Source organism: Emydura macquarii, unplaced genomic scaffold (assembly GCF_026122565.2).
Source record: "Emydura macquarii macquarii isolate MOO-44397 ecotype Brisbane River unplaced genomic scaffold, CSIRO-AGI_Emac_v2 contig_2207, whole genome shotgun sequence".
NCBI lineage: Eukaryota > Metazoa > Chordata > Testudines > Chelidae > Emydura > Emydura macquarii.
The window spans coordinates 1,396,165-1,410,503 of NW_027132344.1; the positions used below are offsets into that span (position 1 = coordinate 1,396,165).

Genomic DNA, 14,339 nt, shown 5'->3' on the forward strand with positions numbered 1-14,339 from the left:
TCCTGAAAAAGCTCCTGATAGTTCAGAACACAACCAAGCCCCTGCTCAGCAACACTTCATAGCAGTGCTTTGCACTGACTTCCAAATGAACCCACAGCCAGTTCATAATCTCTATCTTGATTCATGGAATAGTTCTTCACTAACAGGGAGACTTCCTCATTCTCTGACCATGGCCTCCAATGATGGGTATGTTCCAGAAGCACAATAAATTACAGACAAAAAGGGGCAAGCTGGAACCGTGGGAGCTGCACCCAGACTACGGAACTCCTCCGCTGAATGAAATGAAAATAACTAAGAACCTTGCCACATTCACAATCTAAATACAAAGCCCATCTCTTTGACTGAGATGTCTAGCAACAACACTCTTACACTTCCACTGCTCACTTGATCTTTTATTTTATTAAAACACCCCAAACCCTAAAGTCCACTTTCTGCCAGCTAAAAGAGGTGGCAGAGATTTTGTTCTTAGTCTTGGAGGGTACTTTGTCATAGTTTCAGGGTAACTGTGCCTGTATTCACCCTCTATGGTCCTTCAAGGACACCCACTTTAAGGTTTCTGGCTCCCAGACATCACCTCTCCTGGACGGAGACCTGCGTCTCACTCCCTCCTGAACAGTTGTTTTAAGGCTGCACTGCTCCCTGAACTACACTGTGATATTTCCAGCAAGCCAGTCTGCCTAAAGAGGCCAGCACTTGCACTTTGCTTTCTCTCCAAGAGCTATTGCTGGCAGATACACACAGCTCATCCTAAGCAAGCACATTTATTTTTAAGGTAAAATCATTATAGACGCAATATATGAAGACAATAAATGTTCCTATATGCATGATAAAAGCTTACCAGAGGTCACCCATCAGTCTTATGGGACCCTAGTAGGCCAAGTTTTTCACCCCCTCTGAAAGGATTTGGGGGGGAGGGGGGCTTGGACAGGAGATTCTGTCCATTTGCTGGATCAGAAAGAAGGCCCCGAGTCAGTTTAAACTCAAGCTATTTATCTAAAAGTCCTTTCTTTGTCTGTTGGTCTCTGGAGAATCCAGTTTGAACCAGCATATGTGAGTCTCCCCAGGGGATGAGACTTCTCTGGGAGGGGAGTTTACAACCTGGCTATTTGACCATCACCACTCACTGTTCCTGAAGAAGTCTTGCTAGCCCTCCCCCATGGAGTAGAACACCATCATACGTAAACCATTCATTTAAAACCAGGGAACTCGCAGATACTGTGTGGGGTTGTGATGTCTGTCACACTCAGACGCTACAGCGATGGGTGCTAGTATAAGAACCCAGTTAGAGAGAAGACCACAGTAGGAATGGGCAGGAGCTGGGTTACAGTTGCAGATTCAGTGGCACTTGGAATAGCAGCCAGAGGGGAAAGTATGTAAGCATGTCTTCATCTTGGCCTAGGGGTGGATTTCACCTTCCTAACCACCTTCCCAGAGCTCAAATACTCAGGCTTTATGCAAATAAGATGTCATTGCTCAGGGAACGTCTGCACAGCAGCTGGAAGGTGTGAATTCCAGCTTTAGGAGACATACCTGAGTGAGCTCTGATTGTGGCAGCACACTAAAAATAGCGTGTAGCCATGGTGGTGTGAATGGTGGGAGGGGCTAGCCACCCTGAGAACAAATACAATAAACAAACACTGAAAGTTATTTTTGAAGTAATAAAAATTCAGTCCAGTCTTTCATTGGGTATAAGCAATAGAAACAGTGTTTTGAAACATTAAAATCCATTTTATAGTATCACATATTTAGCAGGAATGGAAAAAAAGGGGTAAAAGACTATACATCAACAGAGTATATCTAGGTGCCATATACATTAGTAAGAATCAACACTTTTTTTTCCTGAAAAATAATATCTTCATTCTTTACCCTGGCTTCACTTCTATTCTGCATGAGATCGTTTTGGTGGATGATGTCCAGGGTGCTCTATGATAGGTCTTTTATTGTGGGGAAAGTCTTACATCCTGTTCTAAAATTTGCACGACTCCAGAACTGTCTATCATATTTCACAAGACTTTTAAAGTCTACCAAAAATCTAAATTTACTATCAGGATCTTCCTGATCTCATTTCCAAAGCTTCATATGATACCTGGCTATACAGTCCTCGGTCAGAGAAGTGTGTGTGTATGTGTTTAAATGATAGTTTGCATATTAATTTTCTGTGAATGACGTCGATACTAGATTCATTATTTTATAAATCAAGTAAAACTTTCCAGCAAACTAAGATGGCTCGCAGGATTCATAATGGGTGAAATATGTTTTACCTATAGGTCACTGGCTTGAATTTAACCATGATCAATAATTACATTCATTTTTTACCATCTGATAGCTCCTTAGAGGACTTCACTATGCAAAGAAAATTAGTGGTCTTAATCTGGCCGTTTCAGAGGACTCATGGATTACATGGTTAGAAAACTCAATTACCCTCTTACATTTATAGATACCCTCCTCCAGGCAGGAGTAATGGTACACTGAGAGGGGCAGTGTGGGGACGATTGTACGTCAATTGCCTGAGCTGTACTTAGTTTGTAGATAAGAATTTCATTTCCTCTGTCTTCCAATCTTGGCACCTTTCATGAGCACTAAATTCATTTTCAAAATGTAAGTGACTAAAAGATGGAATGGAAAGGAAAGTGATGTGAGTTTTTATTAAGTGCCATCATCGGGCTGGATGCCTGCTGTATTTTTGACACTTGCAATTTCAGATGCTATATGGTAACATAACCATAATGTTATCAGACAATGGTATGTGCTAACACCCCACCTATATTTATCAAAATAAGGACATTTGCTGAAAACGTACGTTAAATTAAACCCTCTGAATTTCAAGAAAAACCCTCTTTACCCACTATAATTTTTCTTCTCTTCAAACACCTGCCAACATATCATGAGTGGTAGCTTTGGAAGAAGATAATTTTCCTAGATAATGAGCAGCAGAAATACTAGAGAACAGTTCCAGCTATGTAAATGCAGGCATTTACACAGGGAGGCAGCATAGTCTAGTGGTTGGAATACATAACTGGGAATCAGGACTTTTGCGTTATCTGTCTAGCTCTACCATGGACTTAGTGAGACATGAGGGGTGTAACTTCATCTCTCTGTTCCTCAGTTTGTAAAGCAGGGATAATGATACCCACCTTTCTTTAAAAAAAAAAAAAAAAAGCTTTGATATCTATCTATCTATGCTGTAATAGGGATTATTATTACTGTTCTATTCTCCCCTCAAAATCAAATAACCCTTATTTCATTATTTCACTGTATAAGTAGCACATTACTGAGAGCTGTGCAAAAGGGGGTAAAGTCTTCATTTCATACAACCCAGAGTAGTTGCCAATAGCTCAGCACATTACTCATTAATTTCAGGGGGTGAAATTTTTTCCTGATGTAATGCCATTTAAGTCAATGAAGTTACATCAGGAGTAAGTTTGCCCCCCTGAGTCTATAAATCATTTTGACTGATTAGCATTAATGATCTAGAAAACCAAGGATGCTTTCATTGTGTAGCCTTTAGCTGTACACACAAATGTACACTGCACTATTTTTAGAAGCGGGTACAATTTATGCTACTTTTCAGTTCAGACAGATTTCTTGTTCAAATTATGTCGGTGCACTAAAGGAAATAAAGAACATTCATGTGGTTATTCTGAAGATTTACAGTAAAATGACTGGGGGGGAGGTGTGGGAGAGGGGAAATGTGGGTTCTGATGGTGCACAAAGATATATGTCCCATCTATGGATTACTTTCCAGTTGTTTGATGTAGTTTATATTTTTACCTAGTAACTAAAGGGTTAATTATTTCTAAGCATGTATCCACATGGACTTGGCTGGAGTCTATCTAACCAAAAGGTGTTGGGCACCTGATTCACCTAGACTGCTTGGAAAATTTTTAGCCGTAGGTTTTAATTTGACACCCTCCAGTTTGCAATCAGACTGTCTTGTTCCTGTTGGATAGAGGTCTTCAGGAACATTCAAAGACGATACATTGGTGTGACTAACATTCTAACCTTCCCTCTTATTTAATTAGTTTGGAAATGGACCTCTGCAATATAAGTGCTGGAAGCTTCCTGGGAGAGAGAGCGAACAAGCAAGCTGTTTCTAGTAAGAGAAAGCCCTTGACACTTTTTCTCTCCTGGTTTGTTTTTTTAATGAAATTCAGGCATTGTGACATATATTCCAAATAGGTGATTTTTGATTCTTTAGTACACAATATCATCTCACACTTTTACTGATAAACTGTGGTTAATCTTTCCTTGTCTCTATTGATTCACCTAAATTAAAGAAGAAAGCAGGTTAGGAAGCAGAAGTGAATTAGTACCTTAAAACCTGATTCACATGTACACTAAAGCCTCCTTATACCCCATTGGCAGTTGAAAATGGCCTTAAATTTTAAAGTGGCAATATAAAGGCACAATACTGTAAATAAGAATTAGGCCTCCAGTCTCTTGGAAAATGGGGTTCAAATTATGTATATCTGGGATTCTGAAGGACATTTATTGTATATAGCTGTTCAATTCAAAGCTTACCAGTGCAACGCTCGGCAGGATTCAGGTGTTACATGCAAGAAGAAAATCAGGGCACGCTTGTCAAAAGATTTGCTAAGGTTTGTAAATTTCTGGAGTGGAGCTGGGACATTTATGAATTTGCCTTGACCTCTTGTGAAGTGATTTTTGGGGTTGCATTATTGTTTTTCATTAACTAATGTATGCTCTCAGCTGTCTTATTGCAGGTTCTCCAAGTCTCTTCCCATTAGTGCTCCTGTTGCACATCTCCATCATAAAGAACCGTCATTGACTTGAAGAGATGCCCCTTGTCATTTGCTAAGAATAAAGGCTCATTTAACCCAGTGGCAAGATGGGCTGTGTACTTACAGCAGAAACAGCTGACGTTCAGATTCATTGCCGAAACAAAGTGGTAGCTAGTGGGAAGCCTATACTTAAAACATATTTTTAGTAACATATTTCTGCTGTCATTCAGCACGACGAGCTGGACCATTATTTTAAGATGCTAGCTTTGGTTTTTTATGTGATGCAGAATGGTTCCAGCCAGGTGCTGACAAGCATTAATAGATGGCTGCACAGCAACATTGGCATCTACGTCCCATGCTGAGTTATGGACTCAGGTAACATTTTCAAAATGCCTAAGGAGTCCAATAACTTTCAGTGCGATTTAGGCTCCTAAATCCCTTCAGCACTTTTGAAATATTCGTCTTTATTGCCTCCAGAGCTCTGTGTTTTGAGCTGGAAGCAGGAGGTGGGTGGCTGCCCTGATTTACTCGTGTGTTGGACGAAATGATAATGTCAGACTGAGGCATTCTGAACAGCCAAATAAATGATGCAGTCTTGAAGTAAATGGCTTTCTCTTGAGACTTTATGAGAGAACAAACTGGTAGATATTAGGAATTCCTCGAAGTGTGAACTTAGTAAGATAGCGTACAGAGACAGGTTCAGATAAGGACTAGTGATTGTTCTGGGTTTAATAAGTGATTTTAAAGGTATTTTTCCTACGTAAGGCAGATGGTGATGAGCCTTGCACAGCTGCGAGGGAGGTCAGAAAGCTTTGTGAAAAAGGCCTCCCCCCCATGATATGAGTGAACCCCCACAGCAGCAGTCCCTGTTCATTCCTCGGGAACAACTCAGCCAAGGGGATAGTGAGATTACAGCCCTGACCCCCCTCCATCTGCCATCCCCAACTCCTGGTTTTTTCCCTAAAGGGAGAGGGCTATTTGTGTCAGCATTACAGTTGTGCAAAGCGAGTACCCATTGGGTGCAGAGCAAGTCTTGGAAAGATTTGCCTTTTTTGAGGAAAAATTTCCCCTATGCTATTCCGGGTGGGTTCATTGAGCAGGACTCTGGCACACCAGCCACAATGTAATCCCAAGAGTTTTTCCTTCTGTTTTAATGCATACAGTGTTACTCTCCTGTTGTTATCCACCTGACCCCTGTGTTCCTGGTACTTAGACAGCTGCAGTTTTTGTGTTAGACTTTGAAAATTCTGACCAAGTATGTTTAACATAGCATAAAATTAAGCATCTAAATCCACACTTTATTACTTATATAAGTGACCTGATTTTCAGAGGTGCTAGGGAGCTGCCAGCACTTCTGAAAAACAAGATGCTTATTCATGTACCTAACTTTAGGCACCCAAGCTTGATCATTTTGGACAAATTTGTTCTTATTCTATCACTGTTTGTCTGTTTATAAATATAATGTAAGGAACAGCAGCAGAAGGATGGAAGGAAGAAGGAAGCAGTCTACTGTGTCTATCATTCAAAAATGCTACCAGAGAAACCACAGAAGGATCAGGGAAGCAATCATTTATTCTGAGCTATTATGCAAACAAAACAGGTGGCAGAATCATTTATTTTTAATTGTCCTTTTAAAACTCAAATACCAAACTCCTTTGTCACAACTGGCTTTTGGGCCTGTAGGAGCTGGCTGTGATGATATGCAGTATAATTCTAGTGCCCATAGACATTGGTTTTCTAATTGGAAAGGAGCTGAAATTTTCAAATGGCACAGCAAGTTATTTGTTTATATTCAACATGGAGATAGACTGTAAAGAATTAAGATCTTACCGAGTGCTGTTCTGGCTGGTGTGGCATCTTTTTTAATCCAGAATGACACCCAGGATAACACAACTGTTAAGATACAGGGTATGTATGTTTGAATAGTGAAGTATCCCATTCTTCTGCTTAAGTCGAAGTATATAGTCATGACTATGTAATCACCTGCAACAACAGGAAAGAAACCAAAATGGATATTGTGATGAAGTTCAGTTACTCGTTCGCCTCACTGGTAATCTTTAGAGCAAGTATTGTTTCAAAAATGCAAATTGTATGAAATACTTCCTTGTGTTCTGAGACCATCTGTGCAAAAAAGCTCAGGCACAATGCAGCTGAATGAAAGCTTTCTCACTCAGAATTTTCTTTGTTTTATCCTTTTGATAGAAATTTCAATGTTTTCTGGACAGCTGGTGTGAGGCAGGGAGGGGAGACAAGATTCTTTCTCTCACCTGATATTGACTAGTGGGTTTACCCAAGGCATCTCTGTTTCCAGAGGCTGGAACTTCAGGATGGTTCCACGGCAGGAATCACTAGGCTGCCGTCCTCCCACAAACTCGCAGTGGCCATTTCGTCTTCCCTCTTATGGATACCCCTGCAGAGCACTTGACTTCCGATTTGATTGACTTCACCGTTTCCCTCTCAGACCATAATGCTGCTCTACACCAGCTGCTAAGGGTCCTTATGTGAGGTTCACAGATGTCTTGTTCACCGACATTGAAAGGTCAATGTGGGGAAAGCCTTAATTAGCCTCAAACCAGGGTTTCTGTCATACAGGCATGTGACAAAAAATAGCATCCTCTTCCAAGGCCCCTTCACAATATTTTCTGTTTTCTTTCTGAGTGGTATCATTTCACTATTCCTCAATATCAGATTTATTATTGAGTAGTTGGCATAAAAGTTTCCCTTGGGTTAGTAAAATACATAATACCACCATTTGTAAATTTTGTTTTCTGTCTATCTAGCTTTTTATCTTGTACTCATCAGCACAGTGGTATCCAAATCATATTACAAATACAGCTCTGTAAGCATGAAGTGAAAAAAAAACCCCTAAAAAATCCCCTCACATATAGCAGATTTAATTCTTCTATGGTTACCAGGCCCTAAGATAGTCTGTGTGAAACCAGTAACAGTTGTGTGATCTTATTTATTGAAGACATTGAACTGGGGATCTGTGAGGTGTGGGGACAGAATATGAGGTAAACAGACTCCTGAGATTATTGAGACATGTTCATGTGTGTCCTTTCCCTGACACCATCAGTCATTTAGCCACCCAAGCAATCTCCTCTGTGCTTTGCCAGTTCTTTCTGTGCCTGCCAGGTTAACAATAGGTGCACCCCAATCCCTGAGACCCCTTCAAGAGCTAACAAAATGAAAACAGAAAAGGTATAAACAAGAAATTTATGTTTCCTCCTAGAGGTGGTTTGACTCTCACCTACACTGAGGGCTGTTTGTCTACACTCCAGAAGGGGGTAATCCTCAAAGAGAGAAGGAGGATATAAAAATAAGAGACAGTGACCTCCATATGACCCCTCTCCTCTTTCCATCTCTTTGCTCATGACAACAACTCTCCAAGAACTGAATAAAAGTGAGGGGGAGAGTGGTCCTAGGCTGGAAGGAGATGCAACCTGTGAAATTTTACTACAGTTTATGGTGAGACTGATCTTTGCTTTTAAACCTATTAGCCTTGGTAAAGTTCAGGAATTCACTTGCAGTTTTATCTTTTTATTTCTTTTGTAACCAATTCTGACATATGCATCTATACTTGTAATCAACTAAAATCTATCTTTATGTAGTTAATCAATTTATCTTATTGTTTTATCTTAACCAGTGTGTGCTTGGATTAAAGTGTGTGAAGAACCTCTACTTGAGAAGGCAAGGCTGGTGCATAATCATTACCCATTGTTGGAATGACGGATTATTATGAGTTTACATGGTCCAAGAGGGTAATGAGCAGTGCAAAATGCACATTTCTGGGGAACAAGGCTGGGACTGAAGAATATGTGGGTGTCACCCGGTATTAAATGAATTAATGACTGGGAGAGCATTCATGTAACATAGCTGGGAGTGATTTTACATGCTAGTGCCTGTGTGTGGGCAGGTCAGGTGTGGCTGTTTTGGCAGCAAAGCAATGTAAAAGATACCGCAGGCTAGAAAGTTCAGGAGGCACCACTGTGCATCATTGTACCCTGTGGAATATCACAATATGGTGCTGCAGAACTAGTAAAAGAAAACCCAAATCTAGGTATCAGATTTATTACCATAACATTAGCAGCCGATCAGCTTTAGTATCTTCCTCATGCCACACAGCAGTTCTTACAGTGAGGAGTGGAGATCAAGCCGTGCAGGCAGTTGCCGAGGGGAGGCTCTGGAGCCTTCACTGTATGTGGATTTTTGTCCAGGACACATTCTCCCCCCATATGTTGATTTACAGAAACATTTTATTAATAAACAGTACTAGCCAAAGGTTTAAATCGCCTCTCACACACATGAGAATCAGGAGTACAGTAGCTTCACTGAAGTCAGTGGAGTTACACAAGTGTAAAACTGCTATGACAAGAGACCTAGCCCCTGAGATTCTAAAGAAAGACTAGGCAGTGCACTGTTTAGAGACTATTAAAGCTGCTGATGTTCTTGGTGTGGGGAGGAAATCATCTCACTATTAAAAAAACTGAAGCACTTATGTTCCTTATGTTGACACTATTGTGGTAAGTAAAAAGCTAAGTGTAGCTCTGCACATTGTGTGCTGGCCCTAGACTTTTAAAAACTACTGTAGATTGCAGTATGCATCTAAATTGCATTTTAGTTATTCTTCTAACCTCGATCAGACCAACTCCTTTTAAGTGATCTCAATTTATCACTCAGCCAACTGGATAGCTGCATCAGTCTCTTTTTGATGGTTTTGGTTAGTTTGTGTACAGCAGTAGAATGTACATGGCAAATTGCACACAGGACAGTTTTAAAGCTACTTATTTAAATATGTGAACCACCAGTAATCAATATCACCTGACCTCTATTCTAAAGGATTACAGAAATTCAAAGAAACAAGGTATGAGTCTTGCAGGCATTAACAACCCAATTTAAAAAAAAATCTTCCCTTCATTCTGCATTGTGGGATGTAGCTGTATATGTTACATCCATTCTATAGAAATCCCACTGACATCAGTGCAATTTCCAGATGAGGAACAAATGCAGAACATGCAACATGGTTCTACAAAGCACATTACAAAGGAAAACCCTGCTTTAAAGTAAAAATAATTAAACCTGATATAAAGGTCTTAAAAATATATAAGTAAACTAATTGCATAAATGGAGGGCACGTTTAAACCAAAGAAATCTATTTCTAGAACTCCAATTTGAAATTAAGAAAATAGTTTTTGTTATCAGCGATTTATCATTTCTCAGGAAACCTACTTAAAATTTTAACTAATCAATCTGCCAAGTTCATTGAAATAATGAAAATTGCCTGGAGGCAAAATAATCCACTACAGGTTTTATATAACAAGAAAAAAAAATTGTATCTTAAGGCAACATATCTTCTAAAGCAATCAAAATAGTGAGGCAACATTTCTCATGAAACCAGGATGACTGTTGCCTGTGACCCACAATAGCCTTATTAGTTTTAGTTTATTGTTTGAAAATAGGACCACATGTGGAAAAATAATGATTTTCTATGGATTCATCACCTGGGGTTTTAATGAATAGTGATAAGCAGCAGCATATTGTCTTTTTCCATTAAAGATGGAAGAAGGCTTGAGTGAACTGCCAAAAGATTTTGTATATCACATTAAAACTCAGCTCTCTTAAATCTGAAATCTTTGAGGAGCACATAACTGGATGTTATATTTTTAAATAGATCTTATTACAGATAACCACATTAAGGAACACAGCTTAGTAATTCGCATTTTTAAATCAAACCGTGTGTTCTATCTACTGCAGTTGTTTCAACATCTTACACCATATCTTCACTCATTCTAGTGTAATACTTTAGGGTTAAAATGGATGGTGATCCCATTTATCTTACTAAAAGTGAAATTAAGACTAATTTTAGTAATGTGTAATATGAAACTACCATAGGCCCACTTAACAATTTTCTAGCTGACTGTATTTTCAGTATGTGGAAGAAGACAAGACTCTTATTCTTCTCCACCTGAAATGGAAAATAAGAAAGAGTATCAGAGTTCACCTGCGGCATTAGTGAGTGTGACTAGGAATAAAATCCACTCACCAGAAAGATAACCGAGAGCATACCAAGAGTATATAACTATTGACCTGTGGGACTCAAAGAGAGCACATTGGGGTACTCATTTAATATGTTTGATTTTATAATAATATTTCATGAAATCTACTTAATACTTGGTGGGTAAATTTCCCCCTCTTCCAAAATTCAATCTCTTTTCCATGTCTGAACCCAACATCATCCTCCCCTAACCCACTCCTCTCTTTTCCCTTCCTCCCAACCTAGTCTAACATCTTTTGCTCCCAAAGCCCTCCCATGTCATTCCTTTATGAATATTCCATCAAATCTGCTGTGCTGTCCTTGTCGGCTATCCCCCAATACAAGGATGATCTCTGCCGGGGGAAAGTCCTTGGTGAGACTTAAGAAGCCTGAGGAGTCCAATTCGTGCTCACAGATTTTTCCACATATGTGACAGGTGGTTGCTTGGAGACAGCACAACTGCTGGCTGGGATGCTGTGAACTTTCCTTCCTCCTCTGCCATTTCTGAGCCTCTTGAGCAAGGTGATTCTCTTCAAAATGGGCTGAGGCTTGATATATGGTGTGGTGCCATTGCAGTCTATTGCCAGCCAGCTCTTCCCAATTCAGGGGGTCAATACCTCCCTTCTTAAGATATACTTTCAGGGTGTTCTTGTAGCATTTCCTCTGTCCCCCGTGGATCCTCTTACCATGACTAAGCTGAGAAAAGAGAACTTGCTTCAGAAGGCGAGTACAACTATCTACACACAATGACCAACCCAGGGAAGTTGATTTTTCATAATCTTTGCTTCAACACTGGTGATGTTAGCTGCAGAGAGAATGCTGGCATTGGTGCAACAGTCTTCCCTTTTGATATGGAGGCTCTTCCCAAGGCAGAGCTGTTGGTACCACTCCAGATACTTAAGATGGCTTTGATATGTCACCCATGTCTCGCTGTGCTGTCCTAGTAAGTTGAACACTTCTTACTGAGCTGGCTACTCTCTACCTTGCATAGCCTGGAACACCACGGAGTCAGAAGCATCTCAGATTGCAATGCACATCTCTGATCACAGGGAAGCTCTGCAACATGTGTGATCTGAAAACAGCCCGCTCAACAGGGGACTGCCCGTGCTGATGAACCCCAAGATTATATAGTTCACAGGGCATTAAACAAGTTAGGATTTCTTAAAGTATTGTTTATTGGTGCCTGTTACCGATGCCACTTCAGCAGTTGACCTGCCTATCCTATTGCTATGCTGTGCTGCAATGATTTTGCCAGATGGTGCCCTCTTCTCCATCAGGAAGAGGAAGTTCCTCTGCCTTTGGAAGATCCAACAATTGAGTGCAATCGTGGATGAGACAATCTGGGGCCACTATAGGCAACAGTGACTCTCATTTAAAAAAATGGTAAAAATTATAAATGTTTCTTGGAGATGCAGAGAAGATGAAAGGCAGGGGAAAAAATGTCCCTATCTCCCTTAAAATCTCTATAAGCAAAGAAAATGTGCTCTAGGATTATTGCGGTCATTTATTCTGGCCCCTCCAAAACATATTATTCTGTGTGCATCACTAGTTCTTATCACCATGGAACAATTTTTGATCTCAAGCACTCTAGGATGAATTCTTCCAAGGCCTAGAGGAAAACTAAAATGACTGAGTTCAGCCTGCTACTTATGTGCTTTTTTAAAGATTGCTACACATTGCTCTGGTGACAAGGTTTCTCCAGTGTGAATAATGATACTCATGTTCACACAGGTGCACACACACAAGGGCAGAGAGGCACATTATGCACACATTCCAACGTGTAAATTTACTAATTCTGAAGTGTTATAGTACATGTGTGCAATATATGTTAAATAGATGTAGAAAATGAATCTGGATCTCTAAGGGTGGTTTTTATTATTATTTGTATTATTGCAATATTGTAGCTTAACAGCCTCAATCTTGGACCAGGACTTCATTGTGGTAAGCGTTATATAAACACAACAAAAAGATGGTGGCGGTCCCTAAGAACTAGATTGCAATCTAGATTAATAATTGCTCTAGGTATGAACAATATATGTGTGTGTGCATATACTGTGCACAGTCCAGAGACTGCTGTCTTAAATAACATTGAGTGTGCATTTTTTCTTATGAAATATAGTGATACCATTAATTGCAAATGGCTAGCAGTAGTAGTAATTGTGTTATTACATAAATCATAAGTCCTTTTTTAACACACAGAGCCACGTATAATAATATGGAGGGGAGGAGGGAACCAAGCAAATTCAAAAGCATCAGTTTCTAGTTATCGTAATAGGAACTTTCAGGATTTTTTAAAATTATAATAAAAAAGACATGATTAAGTAATGGGGATTAATGGAATGAGTGGGTATTACAGACCAACTTCTGGTTTCATTGATGCCAATGGAAGATTTGCCATTGACTCAGGGAGGACCACTATTTGGCTCTAAATTATAACTCATAACTGAATTGTCTCTTATTTAAATGTTTGCCGTTTTAAAGATTTTTTTCTTGTGTAACAACATTAGAAAGTATAACATTTGAGAACGTATTTTCACTTGAACAGCTGTCTGGTGTTTATTTACTGAGTCAGCATCAGGTAATTTACATTTGATGTTATTTGTTCTTCCTGAGGCAGTACCCTTTCATTTTCTTTGACGGAACTAGCATTTGCCAGAGCCCAGTAAAATGTCAAAGTGTTGTTGAATGACACTGTGCCTGTTTTGAAAATCTGATGACTAGTATGTATTTAAATTTATTTCATGCTATAATTTTGAATGGTAGCATTAAGTTTGGAAATATTTATGAAATGTGTTTAGAGGTCTAAACGATTCATACTGGCAATTTTTTAGAATTATTGACATATGTGTATGAATTAAAATGTTTAAAAATGAATCTTTTTCAATAGTTTAAATAAGTGTGTGAAACCTAAAAGACAGTATTTATTGTGTGCTAATGAACTCATTATACACTGTACTCCTACATTTTTAAGTAGTTGATTCAAATTTTGGTTGCAAATTTCTACTGTCTTTAGCTACATGACACAACTTCTGCAATGTCCGCTTTAGCTCTTTGAGAGTACACGGAAGATCCACCAACATCCATGTATACTGTTACAGGCAAGAAGGCAACCCCAAATATATAAGCTCCAAAACAAGAAAGCAAGAGTTATTAAAGTATAATAATAATAATGCTTTGTTTAGGTAATTAAAAAGAGTTTGATCCTTAGACTGAGAGCTTTTGTACTGAAAACCTAAGTGTTCTTTGTGTGTAGCACTACTATAGAGCATAATACTACCCTTCAAAATAGGCCAAGTGAAGAGATAGCATCCTACTCAGCCAAGCACTGCTGCCAGCATCAGAATTGCTTTTAGACCATGTCTAGCCATAATGACATTTTCATTTCAGAGTGGAAAATAGGATTTGGTATGCTCTTTCAAATAGGGAACTAATGAAAATAATTGATTTTTCATTTTACTATTGCAAGGTACAAGTAATATTGAGCAATCCTCCCCAAAAAATGCAGGTCCATCAAGCCAAGCAATACGAATAAAAATATATAATACCACAAGCAGAAATTCAGT

The 14,339-nt window shown here is 39.3% G+C and overlaps 1 protein-coding gene across 2 annotated transcripts in view; it reads right to left on the reverse strand.

The window, feature by feature from the left end:
- GABRG3 (gamma-aminobutyric acid type A receptor subunit gamma3) overlaps positions 1 to 14,339 on the reverse strand; it is a 442,295-nt gene that overhangs the window by 8,084 nt on the left and 419,872 nt on the right. For both annotated transcript variants that reach the window (XM_067559980.1, XM_067559979.1), the window contains exon 7: positions 6,573 to 6,725. In XM_067559980.1, the coding sequence (XP_067416081.1) occupies positions 6,573 to 6,725 (153 nt within the window). The remainder of the gene's footprint in view (positions 1 to 6,572; positions 6,726 to 14,339) is intronic.